At 40.5% G+C, this 20,876-nt stretch overlaps 2 protein-coding genes across 2 annotated transcripts; both read left to right on the top strand.

The window, feature by feature from the left end:
* The first annotated feature begins 253 nt into the window (after positions 1-253).
* LOC149732655 (uncharacterized) lies at positions 254-4,243 on the top strand. The gene is made up of 2 exons (XM_089882473.1): positions 254-2,549; positions 2,964-4,243. Exons 1-2 carry the CDS (start codon positions 772-774, stop codon positions 3,382-3,384), a joined length of 2,199 nt encoding a protein of 732 aa, XP_089738599.1. The 5' UTR covers positions 254-771; the 3' UTR covers positions 3,385-4,243.
* Positions 4,244-5,461: 1,218 nt separating this feature from the next.
* On the top strand, positions 5,462-10,463 carry LOC149732654 (uncharacterized). The gene is made up of 2 exons (XM_089882484.1): positions 5,462-6,454; positions 9,343-10,463. Exons 1-2 carry the CDS (start codon positions 5,757-5,759, stop codon positions 10,043-10,045), a joined length of 1,401 nt encoding a protein of 466 aa, XP_089738610.1. The 5' UTR covers positions 5,462-5,756; the 3' UTR covers positions 10,046-10,463.
* The last annotated feature ends 10,413 nt before the right edge of the window (positions 10,464-20,876 follow it).

Here is a 20,876-nt window from a genome sequence, read left to right as displayed (position 1 = left end):
GCGCTTATGTGCTTAGACTGACAGGAGGAGAAATTAAAGAAAAACGCTCCTTTCAAGAGAAGCAAAGAAACAGCCATAGAGAACAGGAGGCGAAAAAGGACAAGACGAAGCACTTCCGATGCGCGCACGCTTCCGCTTTTTCGTTTCACAACGATTGATGCGATGCGAGCAATATTATAGACAGTATCAGCTGTTGCAGTATTAACTGTAAATGCGTGGGTTCAATTATGCTTTGCATTCAGCGTTGTGATAAGAAACTGTTCGAGTGTGCAGAAAAACACATGAAATGTATGCAGGCACAGCCAGTACATATTGCGCGTATTGAAACAAGAGTTACTGCCGTGCTGGATGCTGAGAGATAACGCGTTATACGCAAAAGGAAATGAGTCGACGTGCAGCAGGCGAGGGCCGGGAGTGTACGAAGAAGAACGCCTGCACAAAGACAGTAATACAGGTTTACCGCACATATCGAAGCTGAATGGCTGGCTAGAATACAGGTATAGCTATACAATATAGGAGCGCGCGTTAGACAATTAAAGCTGGTTCAGAGAATGCAAAAGCTGCCTGTTGATTAAGTTTAATAATAAATCGAATTACCGGTTTAAACGAGAGAGGTCGGGCTATGATATAATGTTGCTTTATTTTAGATACGCAGTATGAACCAATAGATGTATTAGTAGGTATAATAATATTATAATTGGATAAACCTCATTTAGCATGTTCGGGTAATGACAATGCTCCAATTGTGAAAGTGTACGTCGGAATCAAAGAATGGCAGAAGCTATCGCCCTTTATGGGACCAACGTACCTATAACATCGAAAGTAAATTGTGACGGTCCCTCCGCTACAGCAAATACAATGAAATGTAAACCGGCCTCGTATTATGGCAGCCCCGACTTAGCTGATACGAAGAAGTCAGTTCATAGATCTAGTACCCAGCTGGTTCAAGGTGGTGGAGAAGCGGTTTCCAATAACGCCCAATGTGGAAGTCGTCAAAGGCTAAACGCCAGTAGCAGCTTTGATGTACCAGCAGTTTACGCTGTGGCGTCGTCGGTCGCGCATTCAAACTCACCAAGTACAGTGTACGATAATATGACGAACTCTGATAACTTTACCCCCCACAAGAAAGCTACTGACTGTGAAGTAAAGGCCGAATTCGGCATAAATATCGTTCCCAACCAACGGAAGTCGGGATCGTACTCACAAGAGAAGCATAAGAACTTTGCTGGATCATCGAAACATGACTTTGCTCCACTGACAACATGCAAGCCGTCCATCGACACTTTTCAACCATTAGGTATGCAATCAAACTACTTCTCTTCGATAAACAGCTTGCACCACTACCACGACAGCCCACTCAACGACCACGTCGGTCTAGACACAGAATATATGGACATGAGAAGAAACAGTTCCCACTCTATGTCTTCAGGAAGATCCAACTCTAGCTGTGGTCTAACACCGACTTTGGCGTCGCCAGAACAAGACGCCAACTATGCCCAGCAGTGCTATCCATTCCACGACCATCCGTCACAGCAGGAGCCAAGTTTATCCCCACTAATGGAATGTATTGCGGCACTGCAAGGGACTTCTCCCGCTGCTGATTTGAGCGAAATTCCGAGCCCGTTGGGTGAATACGACCTTGATTATTCATTAGGAAAATCGGACTATGATACAAAACCGTACGGTAGTGTTTGGGGCAATGACGGTAGATATACGGACGATTCTAGCCAAGCAACGTTTACAAGCCTTTCCAACTATTCCGCTAACTATACATCGGGTAGCCAAGGGTTAATGCCACATTCATACAGCGGGCCGTACAGTAATGAAAACAACAGTTGTCAGTATGCCTCGTCCAATTCTTACACTGAGGGTATTATGCAAGGCCCTCACCGGCCATATTATAACAGCAAAAAGACGATTGCTACTCGCGAAGCGTTTCGAGCAGTTGGAACCCAGGATGAGAGCGAACTGTCGAGCGGAATCGCGTCAAAGCTTCCGTTGTTATCCTATCCAGGAAGCACACTAGGGGATGATCAATACACAGGTTGTCCAAAGCAGTACGGTAACAGCAGGGGTAACGGGTTATTAAAAGCCGAGGCGTTTGAATCGAACTGTTTCTCGGAACCGAACGTCATATTTTCGAACGGTGACCGTTTGACGCCCATCAGCCACTGCCAATCAGTTAGCCCATGCGGGCAGGCTATTGCAGCAGATGATAAGATTGGTGCCGACATAAGCCACGATGGCAGTAGTAAAGATGATAGTGACACAAATAACCGACCACCATATTCATACTCGGCGCTTATAGCGCTTGCCATCCAGAGCAGCCCAGGAAAACGGATGACACTGCGACAGATCTATCAATACGTGGTCACCTACTTCCCTTTTTACAAAAACAGTAAGACCGGCTGGCGCAACTCGATACGTCACAACCTTTCTCTGAATGACTGTTTCAAAAAGGTGCCGCGCAACGAGAACGACCCAGGGAAGGGAAACTATTGGACGTTAGATCCGGGAAGTGAGAAAATGTTTGACAACGGAAATTTCAGGTACTTAGAGTAAAACAAATGACAACAATCGGCCAATCAATGCTTTCGATATAGGAAAGCAATATCTAAGTAACAAAACAAATAAATGTCACTATTGCCGCTAATCCCAATTGCATTTGTTCTCTGACCGGTTCGGCCGAGCGCTCGGATTCACGCAATGCGTATGTTGGCTTATGCTAATACTGTGTGTTGACTGGGCGGAAACATGACGCATTACATCGCACATTACGGTCGACACGTAACCAGGTCGTTAATTCCGGCTTAGGCTTTCTCATGCCATATCCAACGTCATATTAAACAGAATACTCCATATTATTATCACAAAATCATACGTGCATTAAAACAACATCAAAAATTAAGTTGCAAAATTACGCTGGTTTGCATTGATAATGGTTAACCTTATGTATTTAACAGGCGAAGGCGGCGACGACGAGCAGATATGAGAGACGTAACCGGACTGTTACAAAAAGCACCAGAACACATGACGGTATGCGTACCTGTACCGAGCAAAGTCGAAATCTCACAAAGTTTCGAAGCAAAGTTTCTTGACATGTCCTCGTCCAACAGAGAGCACGAATACCTAAGCACCAGCGCGCCAGGTTCTAATGACATGATGGAAACGGACTCGGAATCTTATCCAAACGTAATACATATTCGTACTAACTTGCTAACGACGCCTACTGCGCACAACGCTACTGCGCAACCTCAGCATACGTTCAAACAAGAGAGCGTTGGCAACTACGTGGACGATTATGCAAGCGCATTTCCCTCTCAATGCCAGAGTTCTTCGCAATGTAAATTAAACGCAGAAAAAGATTTTACCACTCTACCTTAAATTGTGTTTTGCTTGTACCGCACTAAAAACAATCGGAGCAAATGTAATGTAGAATATACATTCCGCCTTGCACTGCAATATTTTATGGTGTTTCTGTTAAAAGTTATTGTAAATACCTGCTTAAGTTTAGCCCATTAATTTAAAGATATAAATATATTTAAATCTAAGCGTAGTTTAATGTACAATATTCAGGTCTCAGTGCAATAATATCCCATCTACCCGGCGAGCTTTTTTTCTATTTTCTTTTTCTTTCTTTCCGCTTATGCTGTATAGGTATTACACGTAGCAATATGACATGCGGTTTTGCACAGTTTTAAGGTGGACTCACACCTTAAAAACAACATGTATAGAATGTTTGAAGCGATCTTCAATGTAATTGGTTTGTCTGGGTCTTTGCGCTTTGAAAGTATTATTTATTTTTCTCAGATTGAGAATCTACATTCGATATAGTTTGTAAATTGTGAGTTCTTTCATGTTTTACCTGAATCTGTTTATGTTCCGTTTTCTATTCCCTTACCCCACCTATTCAAGCGATTTTATGTTTTACTTTCAAATTGGTTTATTGTACCTTAAACCCATATTGCCCCAGCGTTCCATTATTTCAGTTGTATGTATAACACAGCATATTTAACCAATCATGCAACAGCTATTATAGTTTGCTCTTAAAATTTTTTGTCGCTTAGACCATTTTTTTGTATTGTTCTGTCTATAGTTTAATAGAAGCCGAATAGAACGAAATTTCATCGAAACAGAATACTTTTGTTACAACGCAGTTGCGTTTTTTTGCGGATCGTTTCTTTAAAGCATCTTTTTCAGTGTTAAATATTGTACAGCGGTGTAAATATAGCAGAGTTTTGCATATGCTTCCCCCTTACTTGCAATAGAGTACAACTTGGCACACTAGGCAATTCGTGTATAATACAGATTTTCAAATGCCCTGAATATTTCACAAGGTTATACTTTCACGTAAATGTTCTTCAGTGACGTTGAATAAATTCAAGGAAATACCAAAACCGAGCATCGCCGAGATAAACGTATACGCGCAATTTACATTTTGCACATATATACAAAATCACGAAGTATGGCACTTTACAATTGATCAGCCCAGCCGAACAAATAATCGTATCCTATGACGTAATGGTATGACGTCACTCGAGCCATGACCGCCAGTATATTTGTGTGAGTTTTGGCTGGGAACGGATACGACGAGGTGTATCGTCTCAGAAATGCGATACGGCGTTCAGCAGAGCGTAGAAACCCCGAATATCTGAAAATAGCTTTCCCTTTTAATTTGCCCAAACAGCGGCGAGTCTAATTTTGATGTCACTATATACACTTAATGTGGGCGTTACGCAAATCACCATTAGCAGATGAAGTGTTCACGCCTAAGACACGCTTTGGGCTACGCCATACTTTCCCCATCGAAACGCAACAAAAAGAACAATAAAGTTTTTAGTAATGTGAATAGACTTTTGACGCGCGGTCTCTTTTGAAGGTACAAGACCTTTGATCGACCGACAGATTAATCGAAGCGATTACTCTAAGTAAGAAAATGTAGATTCAGGCTTGGGTTCGTTAAAATGCAACTAATTTTCAATGAATTATATATACTAGAAGAAATACTCGAATAGCTGAAATTAGTTGTAAATTATAACTGTATAGGTGAAGATTACAGGTTTATTATTTGCAAATGTCCAACTATATTACTTTTTGCTTAGTGGATAGAATGACGTAATTTCTTTTCAATTTCGTCTCTGCCCGTTAAGCGTAACGGGCAAAGACGTGAGTTTTTTAGTAACTTGACCCTGGAAAGTTTATATTTCAAAATAGATGTCAGTCGTCAACGAAACAATTTAACCTACCTAGTCGTGTGGTTGGTGTGAAAGTGCATTGCGGGAAAAATATACGGGAGACGAATGCTAAGAATACGCCATTTAAACCGTCGTTGTTTTCGCCACGCATGGGCGGTAGAGATGTGCAGGTTATTTAAATGGGGAAACCTAGTCAGGTCGATTTCACTCCGAGCTCAAAGTCGTTTGACATCGGTCGTAGAGTTAACCAGATGACAAATGTCGCAGGTTCAACAAGTACAATATATTTATTGGGTAGTTAAATGTCGCGGAAAAAGTGGTGGAATATATAGTATGCAATATTACCTGCCATTTAGATGCAGGTTTGTAAGTTAGACATGTTGCGGAAAGTGGTTAGAAAGATTAACGAGTGTTTTAGATACAGTTAAAGATAACGATCATTATAACCAGAGGATAAACAAAGAAAAAGTGGTTTGCATTTTTAACCAAGTTTATTCTGTTTTTCACAGTATTTGAGTATAAATTGTATAGACAAATATTAAGAAAGCAACTTTTCGAATAATGGTACTAGTTGACCGGCACATTAGTCCACCGACGGCCGCAATGAACCCTGCATTCCCCCCACCGACCCACGCTCCCACTGCACAAGATATGATGGACGTGCCTTCGATGTACGAAAACCTTTACCAGGCCGGGAACGTTCACATGGCGGGAACTCGGGCGTCGCATTCCGGCCATTATTCACTCGATTACTCGGGAGGCGCGACGGCGAGTCCATATCACCTTTGGGCAGCTGCGGCCACAAACCCATACAACTCATCTTACATGCAAGGATATGGACCAAGTCACCACCATGCAGCAGCCGTTGCGGCGGCGGGGCAGCGACAACTTTTCGGGCACCATACACCGTCTCACCCCTCGTCCGGTTTTGGGACTGACTTCCCGTGGCTTTCACTGTCGAGTCAAACTGAATTGTTCAAGATGGTCCGACCGCCCTATTCCTACTCTGCTTTAATTGCGATGGCTATACAGAACTCTAAGGAGAAAAAACTAACTCTATCCAGCATATACTTATACGTTGCGGAAAATTTTCCGTTTTATAAACGCAGCAGAGCTGGCTGGCAGAATTCAATCCGACACAACCTTTCACTTAATGATTGTTTCAAGAAGGTGGCAAGAGACGAGGACGACCCGGGAAAAGGGAATTATTGGTCGCTTGATCCGAACTGCGAGAAAATGTTCGACAACGGAAACTTCAGGTTTGTGCGGTTGAATTATTTTAAATAAGAAAAAAACTTTTCCAAAAAAAACGTTTATACACATACGAAATAACCATTAAGAGTTTGGGCGCCATTTTGTAAACCCGCGACACAAAATGACCAGTGAAAGTTTTTCGGCGTTAAGTCGCCCGCCGTTTCTTATCTTCACTGCGATTGAACATTTCGGGCGAGGAATGGCTGAATACGTGACTGGGGTTTGGTGCCTGAATTGAAGCTGCGGTTCGATGACTTAACGCCCAATTATCCCAACATTGTTTTAAACCGCAGACTGGTAATTTGCGGTAAGACCTTATCAGATGGTATAGCAACATTAGTAAAACAATGGCGATGTACAAAGTGGCGCGCTCAAATATTCGCTCATCCAATTACGTTTGTGTCATAAGTTCCGATAAGCGCTGCTTATAAACAAAATTCGGTAAGCCCAGGAAATTTAAAGATAAACAGTTTACGAACGGTGCATGAGGATTAGTATGCGGTCGACTTATCGCCTCCATCGACGGCACCGTCCAATCTATTGCCGAGCACAAAACAATGATACAAGTCATCCGAGTGTTGCCAGATTTATTTCATTGCGATAGAAAAACTGTTAACTTCATTTTTATTTGGAATCACTGTATGTCAAAGCAAATAAATTCTCTATAAATTCGTATTTTTACTAGACACAATTTCGAAATAAATACAAATACAATCGTCTAGTTAACTCTGTAAGCCATTGAGGCAGCACTAAAGAAAGTGCAAACGCTGTAGCTGTATAAGATAACCATCGGTAATAACTCATTACCGCCAACCCTGGGTAATCGTCTCAATGGCGACATTCTTCCACCGTTGCGAAACCGCTGACCGTACGACTCCGATTTTAAGCCCAGATAAAATTTATCGTTAAATTCGGATTACAAACACTGTTTGCGATTTTCCACCGAACTACGTCATCGCGGTCTCGGTGTGTGACGTCACAGGTAAACTATTCAAACACGAACTCAAAGGACCGAAAACACAAATTTGTTTTGCGCAATATTTTTTTTAATTATAATTATTAGTACGATTTTTGTTGGTTTAGCGGCCACCCTTTTATTTATCACTTTTACAGTGTAGTTTTTAACGAATGTCGTTTTGCTGTTAATTCCATTTTCTTCGCTGTTTAAAAATATTTCGGCCTTTACTTTAGTATTCAAAAAGATGAATACTTTTTTCTATATAGTTTTTAAAATTGACCACAACTATTTATAAGCGTTAAAAACGTACGAAAAACAATTATTCGAGTCATTAAGGCCCGCCTAACCGGAAAAGCGGCGGTAACGTTATAGCCGAATTCGTATGGCGGTCACTTATGGGTCAATCCTGTGTTACCAATGACCCCGGGTCGCCTAACACAAGCAGTGGGTCAACAACAGGCTTAAGTCCATCTGCTATGACAAACAGATGGCAGAGGTTAAAATCACGGACATTTTGTTATAAAACTATTTCTCAAAATGAGCTTTTTTTGTTCGTCCGCCACAATGAGATTCGGCCAAATTTTTGCAGCTTTTAATTTCGAAGAAATTTTCAATAAGTTTTTCAATTGACCTTTAAGTTAAAAAAATCGGTGTGCTAGGTCGTTATGGGAAAAGGTTGTGAATATACGCGTTGTGGAAGGTAGAGGCAACAAATTTAACAAGTGCGCGGAATACGGGACAAGAGGCGGCACGCTTCAGCGCACGTCAATTTCGCTCGGTTAATCAAGTCTCGATCCAACGGTGATACCATGAACCCGAAATTCAATCAAGGCTTTAATACTTGAAGATGAGGCACAGTGTCTCTACTTCGAGTGGTGGGAGCGAAAAGCCAAAGACACTTCCGCAGTATTTGAGTGAAGGGGCCGTGACGTAATACGTAAATTCATAGGCCAACTACTACAGGTGCGGATGTCGTTTGCACCAACTACGCAAACTCGCAGACAAAACTTCCGCGCTATTATTTTATATTGGAACAGAAAATAAAAACATCTGCTTTGTACCGGCACGCCGCTCCGGCTGGTTTCAATAGCTCGCTTATAAATAACCTGCATAATCAAGACCTCGCAAACCCTTGTTTTGAAATGGACCCATGGCGTTTTGATGGCGACAACTTTGCGCTTAATCCTTTAAACTTTAGCGAATCAACCACATTGAAGTTTAATACCACGCACCTGAACAAAGTTGAATACGCTTCAATACACGACGTTGTTTAACACCCTTTATCCCAAACTAAATTAAAGACTGTCAAAAAAACACCCCAAAAACGGTCAATATAATTTAATTTAAGATATACAATGATAAAATATGGATAGATGTTTTGAGCGCGATTTTACAAAACTGCTACTTTCGACGAAATGAATCATACACGTAAACTAAATTAGGAAATCACCTGAAGTTAGTGATAAAATCTTATGATTCTTATAACTGATTGTATCCAAGACATGTGAACATACGGCGCTGAAATATTAATTGGCCTGTGTTAAACTGTAGTGAGATTTACATAAGCTCCTGTGAACGACTCCACGTATTCGAATATTCGAATATTCACATATTATTTATTTGTTTGTTATATATTTGCAAAAAAATATTAAAAATGGTGAGAAATTCTCACTTCGGCCACCAAGTCACGGCCGTAAAACCGAGATAGCGGTGTTTAGATATGGTTGCATTTGTTTGTAATTAGTAAAGCAATAATTAATTACGTTTACGAAACATCAGGGAAGGTTAGCGACCTAACGTCAGTCACATAACTTATCCGATTATCGGAAAGTTTCTCGGTAACCAAGGCTTGCTGCGAAACACTGCTTAAATCCTTATCTGATCTGCGAATAACTTGTAACCGGCAAAAAGTTATATCTCTTGTTTTAATTGCAGGCGAAGAAGGAAACGAAGAGACCAAGGAGGGGAGACAAAACCGGACAGACCGGAGGATTTCAATCTTCCAAGAATTCCGCATTGCTATTCAACAGCCGCCTCATACGCCGCGTCATCCCTCTCGCATAAGTTCACTGATGAAATCGACTCCTCATCTTACTCGGAGATGGAGCGAAGGGAAGAGTCGAACATGCATCCTCATCTCTCGCATGCATCACCTATTGGTGGGACTTCAGAGCAAGGGAGCAACATTCAAGGAGGAGAGATGGCGATCCACGATCCCAATCCTCTAACATCCCCGCAACAACAGCAAGCACACAGCAGCACACGATCCGAGGGCTCTAACGTTGATATGATGGGACACGATGTTGAGCAGTCTTACCAAACGCCAACGGTCGCCCAGCACTCAATGAATGCGGCGACTAACGAAACTCGACTCCCAGCCTCCGTTGCAGCTAGCATGCTGCCTGACTTCCGCATTGCAAACGGACAATCCCAATACTGCTCAGGAAACCCCGCACCGACCGCACATCATTCCCAAGGTGCGGCGACAACATACGCAAGCAACTACGCCCTCTCAGCCACAGCGACACACATCTCTCCGCAATCTCAATATCACCCGCATTTCAACCCAGCCCAAAGCCAGCGACCATTTAACTTTACAGTAAATAACCTTATCCATCGACCCTACCCCCGAATTTAACACCTGGAAGTCATCCAATTTAAATTATGAACGAATCTGTTGCAGTCGTTCGGTGCTGGCACCGATTTCTGTTAAACGTTCAGGAAATGACGTCATGGGTCAAGTAGGAAATGCCGCGAATTAATCGAGCGGAACGGGCGGTGAGCTAGAATCAACCTTGACTTTTCAGTAGTTAAACTTGGCGTGCTGTATCCGATTACAATGACGTTATTTCACATCGAAGTGTTGATGTATTCCATCCAACCCATCACTCAAAAGTTATGCCCTCACTCAAACTACACCGCAGCTAACACGGTTATCATCGTATATGAGGGACTTTGTACAATTATGTTCTTATTAAATATCTATATTTTGCACGTTCGTTCCCAACGTACACGGGTATATTGAAACTAAGTGCAAATAAATACTCATTATCAATTTTGGAAGGATTTTTGTGCAGTGTAGTATAGGTCCAGGTAAATATGGAGGGGTGTAATTAAATACTTGACTTGTCAGTTTGCGATTCGAAAAGGAAAAGAAAGCTTGTTGCAGTTGTCAACAACAGTTAAATAGCAATGACGTTTAACTTGAGGTTATCGCTTCATCGAGCAGAGCAATTAGACCAAAAGTGGTTTCTTTTCACTCATACACAGATCACCGAATGCGAGTGTTTCCACCGATAATTTAAAACAAGGAAACGTTGTCTATTTATAGCTTATAAGTGAGTGAAGCGCAGAATTTCTTAAATTCAGGCAGCACTGGCTTATTGCGTGATAATTTATCCAGACGCCTTTCTGGGTCATTAGGCAGGGCTGATGTGAAGACCTGCTATCACAAAAATATAAGTCCGGATGCCGAATGCCTGGAAAAGAAGAAGTGCGGTGGGTTTCAGACTTCGACGCTGCCCCGACGCCTTCTCGGGTTTCACAACCAGCCACAGATGTCTGTCTTCTGCATATCAAGCTATAAAACGAAGTCTGGCAAAAAGTCAGCGCGTGACGTTTGTTTTCGCCGGGGTTCATGTGAGTTGACCTCATGGAAAATACAAAAGTAACCACGGGAGATATAAAATACTTTATTACTGCGTATTATTACAACGTTGTACGTTAGTTGTCGAAACTGGCACCGTTCAATTGGCCAGGCAAGTTGGAGCCTTTGTAAGAGCAACCTATGACCGCAAGCTGATCGTTTAATTTCACTTGTCCTTTGAAGTAGACACATATGCCGTATATCTCAGTAGTACAACTGTTGTAGACGCGTGTAGATGAAAAATGATTCGTTTAGTTGTTTGTTGCCGTGTCTCACGCCACGTTGAAATTGCAATACGCCGACTAGTTTGGTAAACACAGGCAAAATAATGATTGCTGGCCAAGCTAACACTGAACGTGTGGCAGTTAGGAGTTAATAAATAAAACTTTTTTGTTAATTTCTTTTTTCCTTATTTGGTAGTAAACAAAGAACATTTAAATAATTATAAAACCATACCCTCACGACTTCCATTGACCATTGTTAATTTTTCAAAATACGATTAGCATATTCAAATATTATGTGCTAAGGGTGTCCCATATTACCCCACAGTATTCTATGTCTGTCAATTTCGCGTATTTGCTATACGGACAGAAAGGTAAGATTTTTCGATGACGCATATGTTTGTAATGTAGATTAGTACATACTTCTCACGGATAGTCAGAAGTTTTCAGTTGTATTCACTCGCCCGCATTTATTACCATTGTCCAGTAGCGAAATTTAATTTTGACTTCGTAACGCTTGGCCCATTAAACCAATCACACCGTTTAGAATTCTTACACACATGACGCATTATCTCTTGAGAATGGAATAAATTTTCAACTAAAACATCTGCAGAGGTGGAAAGAATATACAAAGAAACTTGCTGACAGACTGGAAACTGCTCGACAGTTCGACGCAGACGTCATTATACTCTGTTTATTGATCGACGTGTTAAAAGCGAAAACGTGTCACTGTCTCCGGTGATGATAAATAATTTTCCGAAATATAACCTATTGTCGCAAGTTAGTAAACACAACTTATAGCGATTTGTTTTCTTTCGCTTTTGTTTTTCGGAAACGATTACGGGCAAGTTTTGAACGAGTCAATTTGACGGTCACGAGCAATCGACTTGTATACACACTAAATGTGTTTAAGTGATACAACAATTATGTTTGGTGTGACAAGGTGACACGTTACGCAAACGCTGTTGGAGACAAGATCAACGTCGTATTAGCACCTGGCTGGAAAAGGCTCAATAGCGGACAGGTGTCGTTTGTGTCTTTCATGAGTAAATTCTTCGCGATTAACTCGGCAAAAATCGCTGCGATTCGCGCGGTGGAGTTGATTCCAAACACCTAGCCTCGCAACTTGGTGCTAGACGATGTTTGTATTTGTTACGCAAGGAGTGGTGCGTGCCGCATGACAATAACTAAATCTGTGTTCCCATGGCCAGATCATGAGAATACGACGGATGTGACGATTCCGTGGTATAAGACGACTGAAAAATAAATGTTGCGTGACCAAGTCACCAGTTGTAGAATGCCTTGAAACTTGAAAGCTCCGAAATGTTTTCATATCCGCACAAACGCTTAGTTTTAAACCTTCAATTTAACAAAGTAGATTGATGGCTAGACGACAAAAGTAAGAGCATTGTTGAGATAAAGTTAAGTAAGCGTCCGAAGTATTGAGTAAGTTAAGCAGCTTAAACTATCAACTGGTGAAAACCGGGCATCAAATTTACCGCAAGATTTCATGCTTTATTCACATTTTGACTTTTTTAAGATGATCCGTACACGAATGTCGAATTGAGTTAAGTTTGTCAATACCAGCAGACACTCGGTCTCTTAGGCTTGTTTTAATTAGACGCTACAGCGCCCACTGCCGATTTTGTTTATTTATAGTGGTTAGCCGCTAAGGGCTCCCTAAGCTATGCGCTCAGCGTGGTGTTCCACCCGAAATAATATTTTCACCACATGAATTGATTGCATTGCTGATTAATTATCTGTAACATTTAGAAAAATGCATAACAGTTTGGTCACAACGAGTATGTCGTTATGAATTTCCTCAATAAGTTAATGCTTTGTCCGAGTTCGGAAGGAAACGCGATGTTCAAATTTGTACCAAAACAAACAGAAAAGATTAGTTTCCACGGGATTGTGACCTTTGACCTTAAACTGATGACCAGTTGGTCGACATGGCGCCAAAAACAAGGCGAGCGATCGACTCTTCAAATTTTCCCTACATATTCACCAATTTCGATAAATCAACTTACAACAATTCAGCACCATCGGAAGTCTTATTTCAATGCATCTAAAGGCGTAAACCGAGTCATATGAGATAAACTCAACTCAATTTACGTTTATCTCTGACTAGGAAAATTTTGGTGAACGGGGCTAACAGCCGTAAAATTACCAATAATACATTCATGATACGACCGGAGGAAGCCAGGCAATCATCTTAATAGACCATCGCGTCTTCAGAATTCTATACGGGTATAACTAGCTGGGTATTGTGTTTAGTGGGGCACATTTCGAAATGATTTGAATGTTTAAACCATCCTTTCCAGTCCATCGCGTATTTTGGCGCTGGTTTCATTGACGTCACAATTGAAAATGTCCTGCGTCAGAATTCGCTGTCAATCATCTGCGTGACCCGAGAGGCCGATGCGAGGAGCGGAAGGAAATTTTAAACAAATGCACGCGAGTCTTCGTCAACGACAGAATAATGGTGGCGCTGTGCGAGCGCTGGTGAGCCCTCGGGTGCAGCGGAACGGCCAAAAGTTGATCGACGGTTCGCGATGTTGTATTTTACTGATTATTATCTTGATTATCACGAAATGCGCGTTCCTGCGCAGTCGTCCCGCTAAGATTGGGTCTACACGTGCGCATTACCCAAACAAACCTATCCAAGACCTGATTAATCTCCGTATAACGCGCCGACCAAGAATTCTTGGCAGTTTTAATCCGTTGATATACGCGAAGCTACACTGGCCGTCACAAGGTCGCAACCCATGTGTGGGACAGCTTAAGCCTACATGACGTAGCAGCTAGCTTACCGAGAAATCCAAGTGTGACGACGATTAACCGATTGTCGTGATTGATAACCGAACCAGCGACATGAATTAATTTTTATTGCTTGCCTCTGCACCGTTGCTGTAAATAAACCCGACGGGTTCGCTGCTGCTTTTACAGCGTTCGCTTTAAATTTGAAAGATTCCGGGCATCGCAGTTTTGTGGCAAACAAGTGACGTACATGAAAATTTCGCGGCATCGTTTAGTTTATTTGGGGTTTGGGGTAAACTATAAGGCGTGATACCTAGTACAGTGTGGAAGTGGCCATTGAACGTAAATCCCGTTGCATCAACAAAAGCTGTATTGTTGCCAAACAAATAGACGACGCCGGCGTTTAACGCCACATATATACCGCCACCTTTTCCTGCGCTGCTACCATACACAGATATTCATAAAGCGAGTATTTGTTTGTGTGCTTTGTACTGCGGAGAGATAAAAAGCATCGACCTTTCGCAAGCCATGTATCCTGTTTGTATTCATCATGTTATGGGAAACAACTCCACGCCCGAAACGATTGGATGCGAATCAAAGGGAGGACGCATTCAGAAACCGTATTATTTGATATTAATTTAAAACATGACTCATTTTCGGGCTGTGTTGTATAGCAATGACTGTAAAATCGACGCTGAAAAACAAATGAATTTCTGTATGCAGCATATGAATGCAGCTTGCTGATATTTAATTGTATCAGGTTTTGAGGGCACGTTTATCTCTGTGCATCTTGTCGTCTCCGCATCGCCAAAGATCGTCATAGTTCGTGATAGGCCTGAATTCGGTGGGTGCGGGCTCGCTAACTGTAAACAGCAACGTTGGAACGACGTTCGCGTCCCACCAACATAGCGGAGCGTAATCTGCTTAACTGAGACAGCTTATTATGACAACTGCTGCAGTGAGACGTAATGTTATAACTCCGAAATTAATTACATATTGAAATTCGCACGCTACCAAATTCGCGTTTAGAATAATAAAAAAGATATTCACGATTTCTGATTTGTGTTCCTGATACATAATTCTATACGGATTAAAATCGCTGTACAAGAAGATATCGGATTTGATTGAATTGCGGATGTCGGCATAGTCATGTTTACAGGCAACTTTTAGACACGGTCCAAGTCCATGGGAATATCACTGTTGATGTGTAAACAGATAAAAATATACAACGCTGTTGGGTCATCGAAGCTAGCTCTACTGCTTTATGTAATGTTTGCCGCGATTAATGAAAGTGAATGTTAACTTCATTAACGTCATATTATCCGAAAATTTAACCAGATTTTCGGATTATTTGTATTTACAATAAAGCGCATTAATCAATTATTATAAAATGCCCTAACATTGTGTATAAAAAATAAACACGAAAAACCCTAAAGCGTAGTGGTTAGTTAGTCCTATATCACAAAATTACATTAATTTTGTTACTATACTTGGTCACAAAAAAATTCTAACTCTTTTAAACCGCGACTGCGTGTGTGTATGGTTTGTTTACGCAACGAGAACAAGCAACCAGTTTTGCATTCTTGGTTATATTAATAATACATTGATAAAACTGACAAACTTTTTATATTGTACAGAGAAAAACGGCAAGTAATTAACTTCTCAGCAAGTATAAGACCAAACTGCTCAAGCGCAAGACTTATTTATAACGATGATCGATTAGTTCTCACATTTACTTCTATATTTCGCAAAACTATTTCACTGTCGGCAGACGTTGGACGCTGCGAACAAACAGTTAAGAAGTAATTCGTCTGTAAAATTCGATTACCGTTTTGCTTTTGCGAAACTAGGTTTGGGGTCGAACTGCACCTGCAGCAACCTCTAGCATTTTGCTCAATGTAAAATTATTAATCGTTTCGTGGGTGGTCCGTTGTTTTACTGATGGATGCATTGGTACACCTGTATAAGAAACCAGCGACAATAGTGCAAACGTTATGCAGTAAGATTCAGCACTTAAACTAAGTCATGGCAACTTTACTCAACTGGCAGCGATCGCCATTTTGTTTGGCCAACACTTAAAAAATACGTACATGTCCACAAAAAATTAAAATTGTGTTTTTTAGAAAGGTACTTTATATAATTGATAAACCTAAAATTTTCGTTCGAAAATCATTTTACAAAATCTGTGATTGTTGTTTGACATAAAAAGGTACACGAATATGTACAACGGCGGAAACATTTGGCGTGTCAAATGTGTGTATGTATAGGTATGCGTAGTTGAAAGTCAAAAACAAAACCCAATCAACCGTACAGTTGTCCATCAAATGTTTTACAAAATAAGGAAATCACTGAAGTCCACAAAAGCACAAGGAATTTATTAAACATCAGAGCGAATTTAAACATCAGATCGCAAATGGCGAAATAAGGTGTTACTAAATGTTATGACTAAACAACCCAAGGTTTTCCAGGTGTAGTTAGAATACTTGTCATTTGGTAAACATTTTCAAAACACCTCACGTCAACACCAATGTTTAACCGTATATTATTACCAAACACTGTAGATGGTAATTATTTGTTTACATAACTATATCATAGAATACAAAATGTTGTACGCCACAACTGCTGTCGATTTTACGGTTTGTTGCTATAGCAATAACTGCTGGCCGCGACTGTACAATGAGCGTATAATTATATAATTACGGTTTTTCAACCAAATCGTTGTCTCCATGTCAAACAAAGTTTTTACAACACCAACAACCAATGGAGGTATAGCAGTAAACGGCACGCGTACGGTGAGTATATTTTGCAACATATTTGTAGCGTCAATATTTTGCCCCGAAACAAAAATGTGTTGCTTTCAGTCAAGCTCAGGGAAATTTACACATCTTAAAAATTCAGTAGGCCAAACAGATATTACTGCTGTTCTGTAAATAATTATGATGTTTAATGTCAACAAGCAAGCTCATGCGTGTGAGAGGGCCGTTTCTGCCTATAGCATATGGACAGTACAACTGTAATAGCTAGGGTGATGTAATTTTGTGGAACTGACGGAAATAATTAAAATATATTGTATGTAGAAACAAAATGAGCAATATATGTCCCGACACAGTGACGCCAGTGTATAACCCTTCCCATAGTTTTGTCGGCCACCGGAGGTACCTTAAGTAGGCTTTACAGTCTGCTGGTGAACTAATGAAGATTGCATCGCGGATTCCAAAAGGAGGCTGAAGGTTCTTAAGAAAAGAACCGAGTTAATGAGGAAACGTATTTTCGCATGTCTGCTCTTCGACCCTGCTCTATTCATCCATCGTAGTTTGCGACATCCATCCCGACTTCCATGATCGTTCGTTGTTTGCTCAACAGTCGAACTCGAAACCTCTTCGTTGCCAAAATTTTCCTCTTCGATCCATACGAGCGCGCACCGGTGCCCACCACCAACAAAAAGGCAAGCCGCTGGCTGGTTACCCATTGAAGTCGACAACAACAGAAAATGCTGTAGAGGGCGGGGGAAGATCGTTGGCTGGCGGCCTCGCCGGTAAGTGCTGGGTTCGTGATGGGATCAGTAAACAGTAATAGGGTTTAGCTACGCGCAGCTCAATTCGTTGCCCCGAATATAGCGTGACGGGCAATTAGATACTCCCCCCACAAGTGCGGGCACTAGGAATCCAGGTGGCCGTGTGAGTAACGACACCACATGCTTGCTTAGAGGAAGAAAATGCCGCGCCGAGGAGTCATTTACTACATCATTGTGCCAGAAGGCATTATTATAGTAGCTATGGTAACACGCCGCACATAATTAAAAGGAATGTTTGGGTGCTGGCTGAGACAATAGTGCGCTCAACGAAGATGTAGATGACGGTTCCAATCCTTGGATCGGATGCCGCCTCAATGCTGATGCCGAAGCAAACATTGGCTGATAGGATTTCGCGAAACTTGAGAGCGATTTTTCGTTAATAGATACCGGCTAGTCAGGCGGAAACAGAATCGCAACCTCGCATTCCTAAACCTAAATCTATATTTGTCAGTTTATGGATATACTGTATTGTAAATTTGATCATAACAGTAAATATTATGTGTGTGCTCAATGGTTTTGCCTATGTACATACGGTACATATATTGTCTATTATATACATTACAAAACAAACTAAGATGGTAATACACCTCTTGCATAATTTGTTGTTTGAAAACAAACATTTACAACTGACAGAGAATACTAATTGGCTAATATCTGCATCTCCTCTTAGACAGGTAAAAATAAAACTTCTTACCACTAAAAATATTTAAGTTCCGTTTAGAAACTTTATAATGATAATTATAGAATACTATTTACAGGCGTTGTGTTAAAATAAATAGGCGAAACTGCTAGTGTAAAATTCTTAAAATATTTCCCAATTGATTAGGCATATAGTAGGGTAACAAATAACAACGGTCTATGGGAGTCGTGAGAATATACGGTTTATATTTATTTAAATTTTCTTTGTTTACAACGAAATGAGACAAGAAAATAGAATCAAAAGTTTTTCTATTTTCCCCCACCCTACTATATAACTCTATGGTTGCGTATAAAGTCCTAAAATTTAATACGAACAGACTGTTACAACCGTTAAACGAATCTACCGTAATGTTTATTTGTAGATTAACCAACCCAAACCAAACAACCAAAGTTTCCCAGGAAAACTTAAAACTCTGGAATGACAAGGAAAAAAATCCCGAACCTTTTCACAAAAGCAAACGGGCTTCGCTACAATTTACAAAACAACCTAATTCCTAAGAATCTCAAACACAATTAACAAAAACCTTAAAACCTTTGAGCAACTAAAACATTTTTTAAAGTTGAATTTAAAAAAATGTACAATGCAAAAACAGTGATGTCACAAGTTTTACCTTATATATTGATTTATTCAATTATACGCATGCAAAATGCAGTACATTTTGTTCATAAACAACGGATATATTGATCTTTAATTATTTAGGGCTAATCGTAAACCTATAAAAATGTTATTTTAAATTAGAAAACGTAAAAAGTATGCGACAGATAATTGTATAAGATTTATAACTATTGTAAGTTTGGAGTGTTGGTTTTATGGCGAAATTCTGTGTTTTTATTGTGTCTGTAAGATTAGCGTGAGATTTCTATACGAAAGAATGGAGATTACAATGTATGACTAATTTGTTAACACTAGTTTGATATTACTCTAAATAAATTACATCAGTGTGAAAAGTCCCTCGACTTGTGTTATAATGTTTTTGGGCGGGGATACTCGTGTAAACTGGAGCTGTAGGGCGCGGATTTGAAAAACAACGTACTTTCAATTCAATTTAGGTCCCTGGTAATCAGGCCTACTCTGCATTAGGGGGAGCTGTCTGTAAATACGAGGACATACAATTTTGTGTATGGATTATTCAGCTTTCCCAGAGAGCGAGTGTTATGGTTTACAACAATACACGGGAGAGGCGGCATTGGGCGGGAGGGACGGACAAGAGATTTCTAGCGAGAATCCATTTCCGTCGACGTTAGTTTGTGTTGGCAACAAGGAAAAATCTTTTAATGGACGTCTATGCCTTCCCGGTGCTCTATCAGTATAAGGCGTTACGGCCTGTTAATGTTTTTACGTAGTAATTATGCCGACACTGGTAATATTTAATGAGATGTTAAATTAATTTCAAATATGCTGGTAATTGATTCTGAAGCTTAAAACGTTGGATAAAACAAGCAGGCTGTCAAGGGCGTATGGAAATTAATAATTGTTTATGAAACTGTATTTGTAAATTATAAAATGGAATACGTACTTGTGTAATATTACGCCAAATACAAATGGTCTATACACGTTGCTGGACTTAGCAGGATGAAGCATATATATAGTTATCGTAAGGGAACATTTTCTGCATAAGTTTATTTCTTTTCGTGGCAATATTCCCAATATTATATCATGATGTATTATAAGATACGATACATTGAATACTGATTGAGGCGACAAAATGTAGCGTATTTACCGGTTTTGAGGAGTCGCGCTTGGTCGGTTAAATATAATTTGCTTTCTATGTAATAAGTCTTGTACGACGTCTTTGTTTCTGTTTGTAATTTATAATGCAGTGAACATGGCATGTGTCAGTCGTGTACGTCCAGCCACGGAGATCTGTGTTTTTGCGCAAAATCGTTTTTATTTACATGAAAACAGTAGCGAGCAGAGGAGAGGCGAAGCAAACGGGCATTACTCAAAACAGGTCCATTAATTTTTAAAAAATTAATAGAAAGGACAGTAATCCATTCATCTTTAAGCCAACGGGACAACATTAAATAAACAAATATGCAACGTTTAGCGTTCCTAATGCCTTTCGCATTCGTGTAATTGAGGCGCGCTGCGATAGTGGACAATTTATTGCTAGTAAATGCCATGATATAAAGATTATTGCCTAACGTATGAATGGCAGAGTCATAATGATGTAATAAAGCACTAAATCAGGCGACTGCTACACGAATTTACGTCGAACTTGAGCGGGTTCGGATTGTATAGATTCCCGTGAGATATACAATTCGATATAAAGAAAATAAAAGAAATATGCTGCAGTCTGTCTTGTACTAATCTTACAATATCTGTGTGTGTTCAGACCGCTAATGAAAACATGGAGCTTAGAAGTGATTCGCAGGCGCTCCGGTATAAGCTGCCGCGTGGAGGCGCTTTAATTGGTTGATTTGACAAAGAAACACGCACTAACCAATAAGCATATGTTTTCCGAAGAATAAAAATTAAAAATATGAAAGGTATTTGCACATTGAGCAGTGAAAACGAAACGAGCGTCTTGACGTCGAGACGCCATGCATCCGCGGCTGATGAACGAGT

This window comes from Ciona robusta, chromosome 8 (genome assembly GCF_009617815.1).
Source record: "Ciona robusta chromosome 8, ASM961781v2".
In the NCBI taxonomy this organism is placed as follows: domain Eukaryota; kingdom Metazoa; phylum Chordata; class Ascidiacea; order Phlebobranchia; family Cionidae; genus Ciona; species Ciona robusta.
This window is presented reverse-complemented; position numbering and strand designations above follow the sequence as displayed.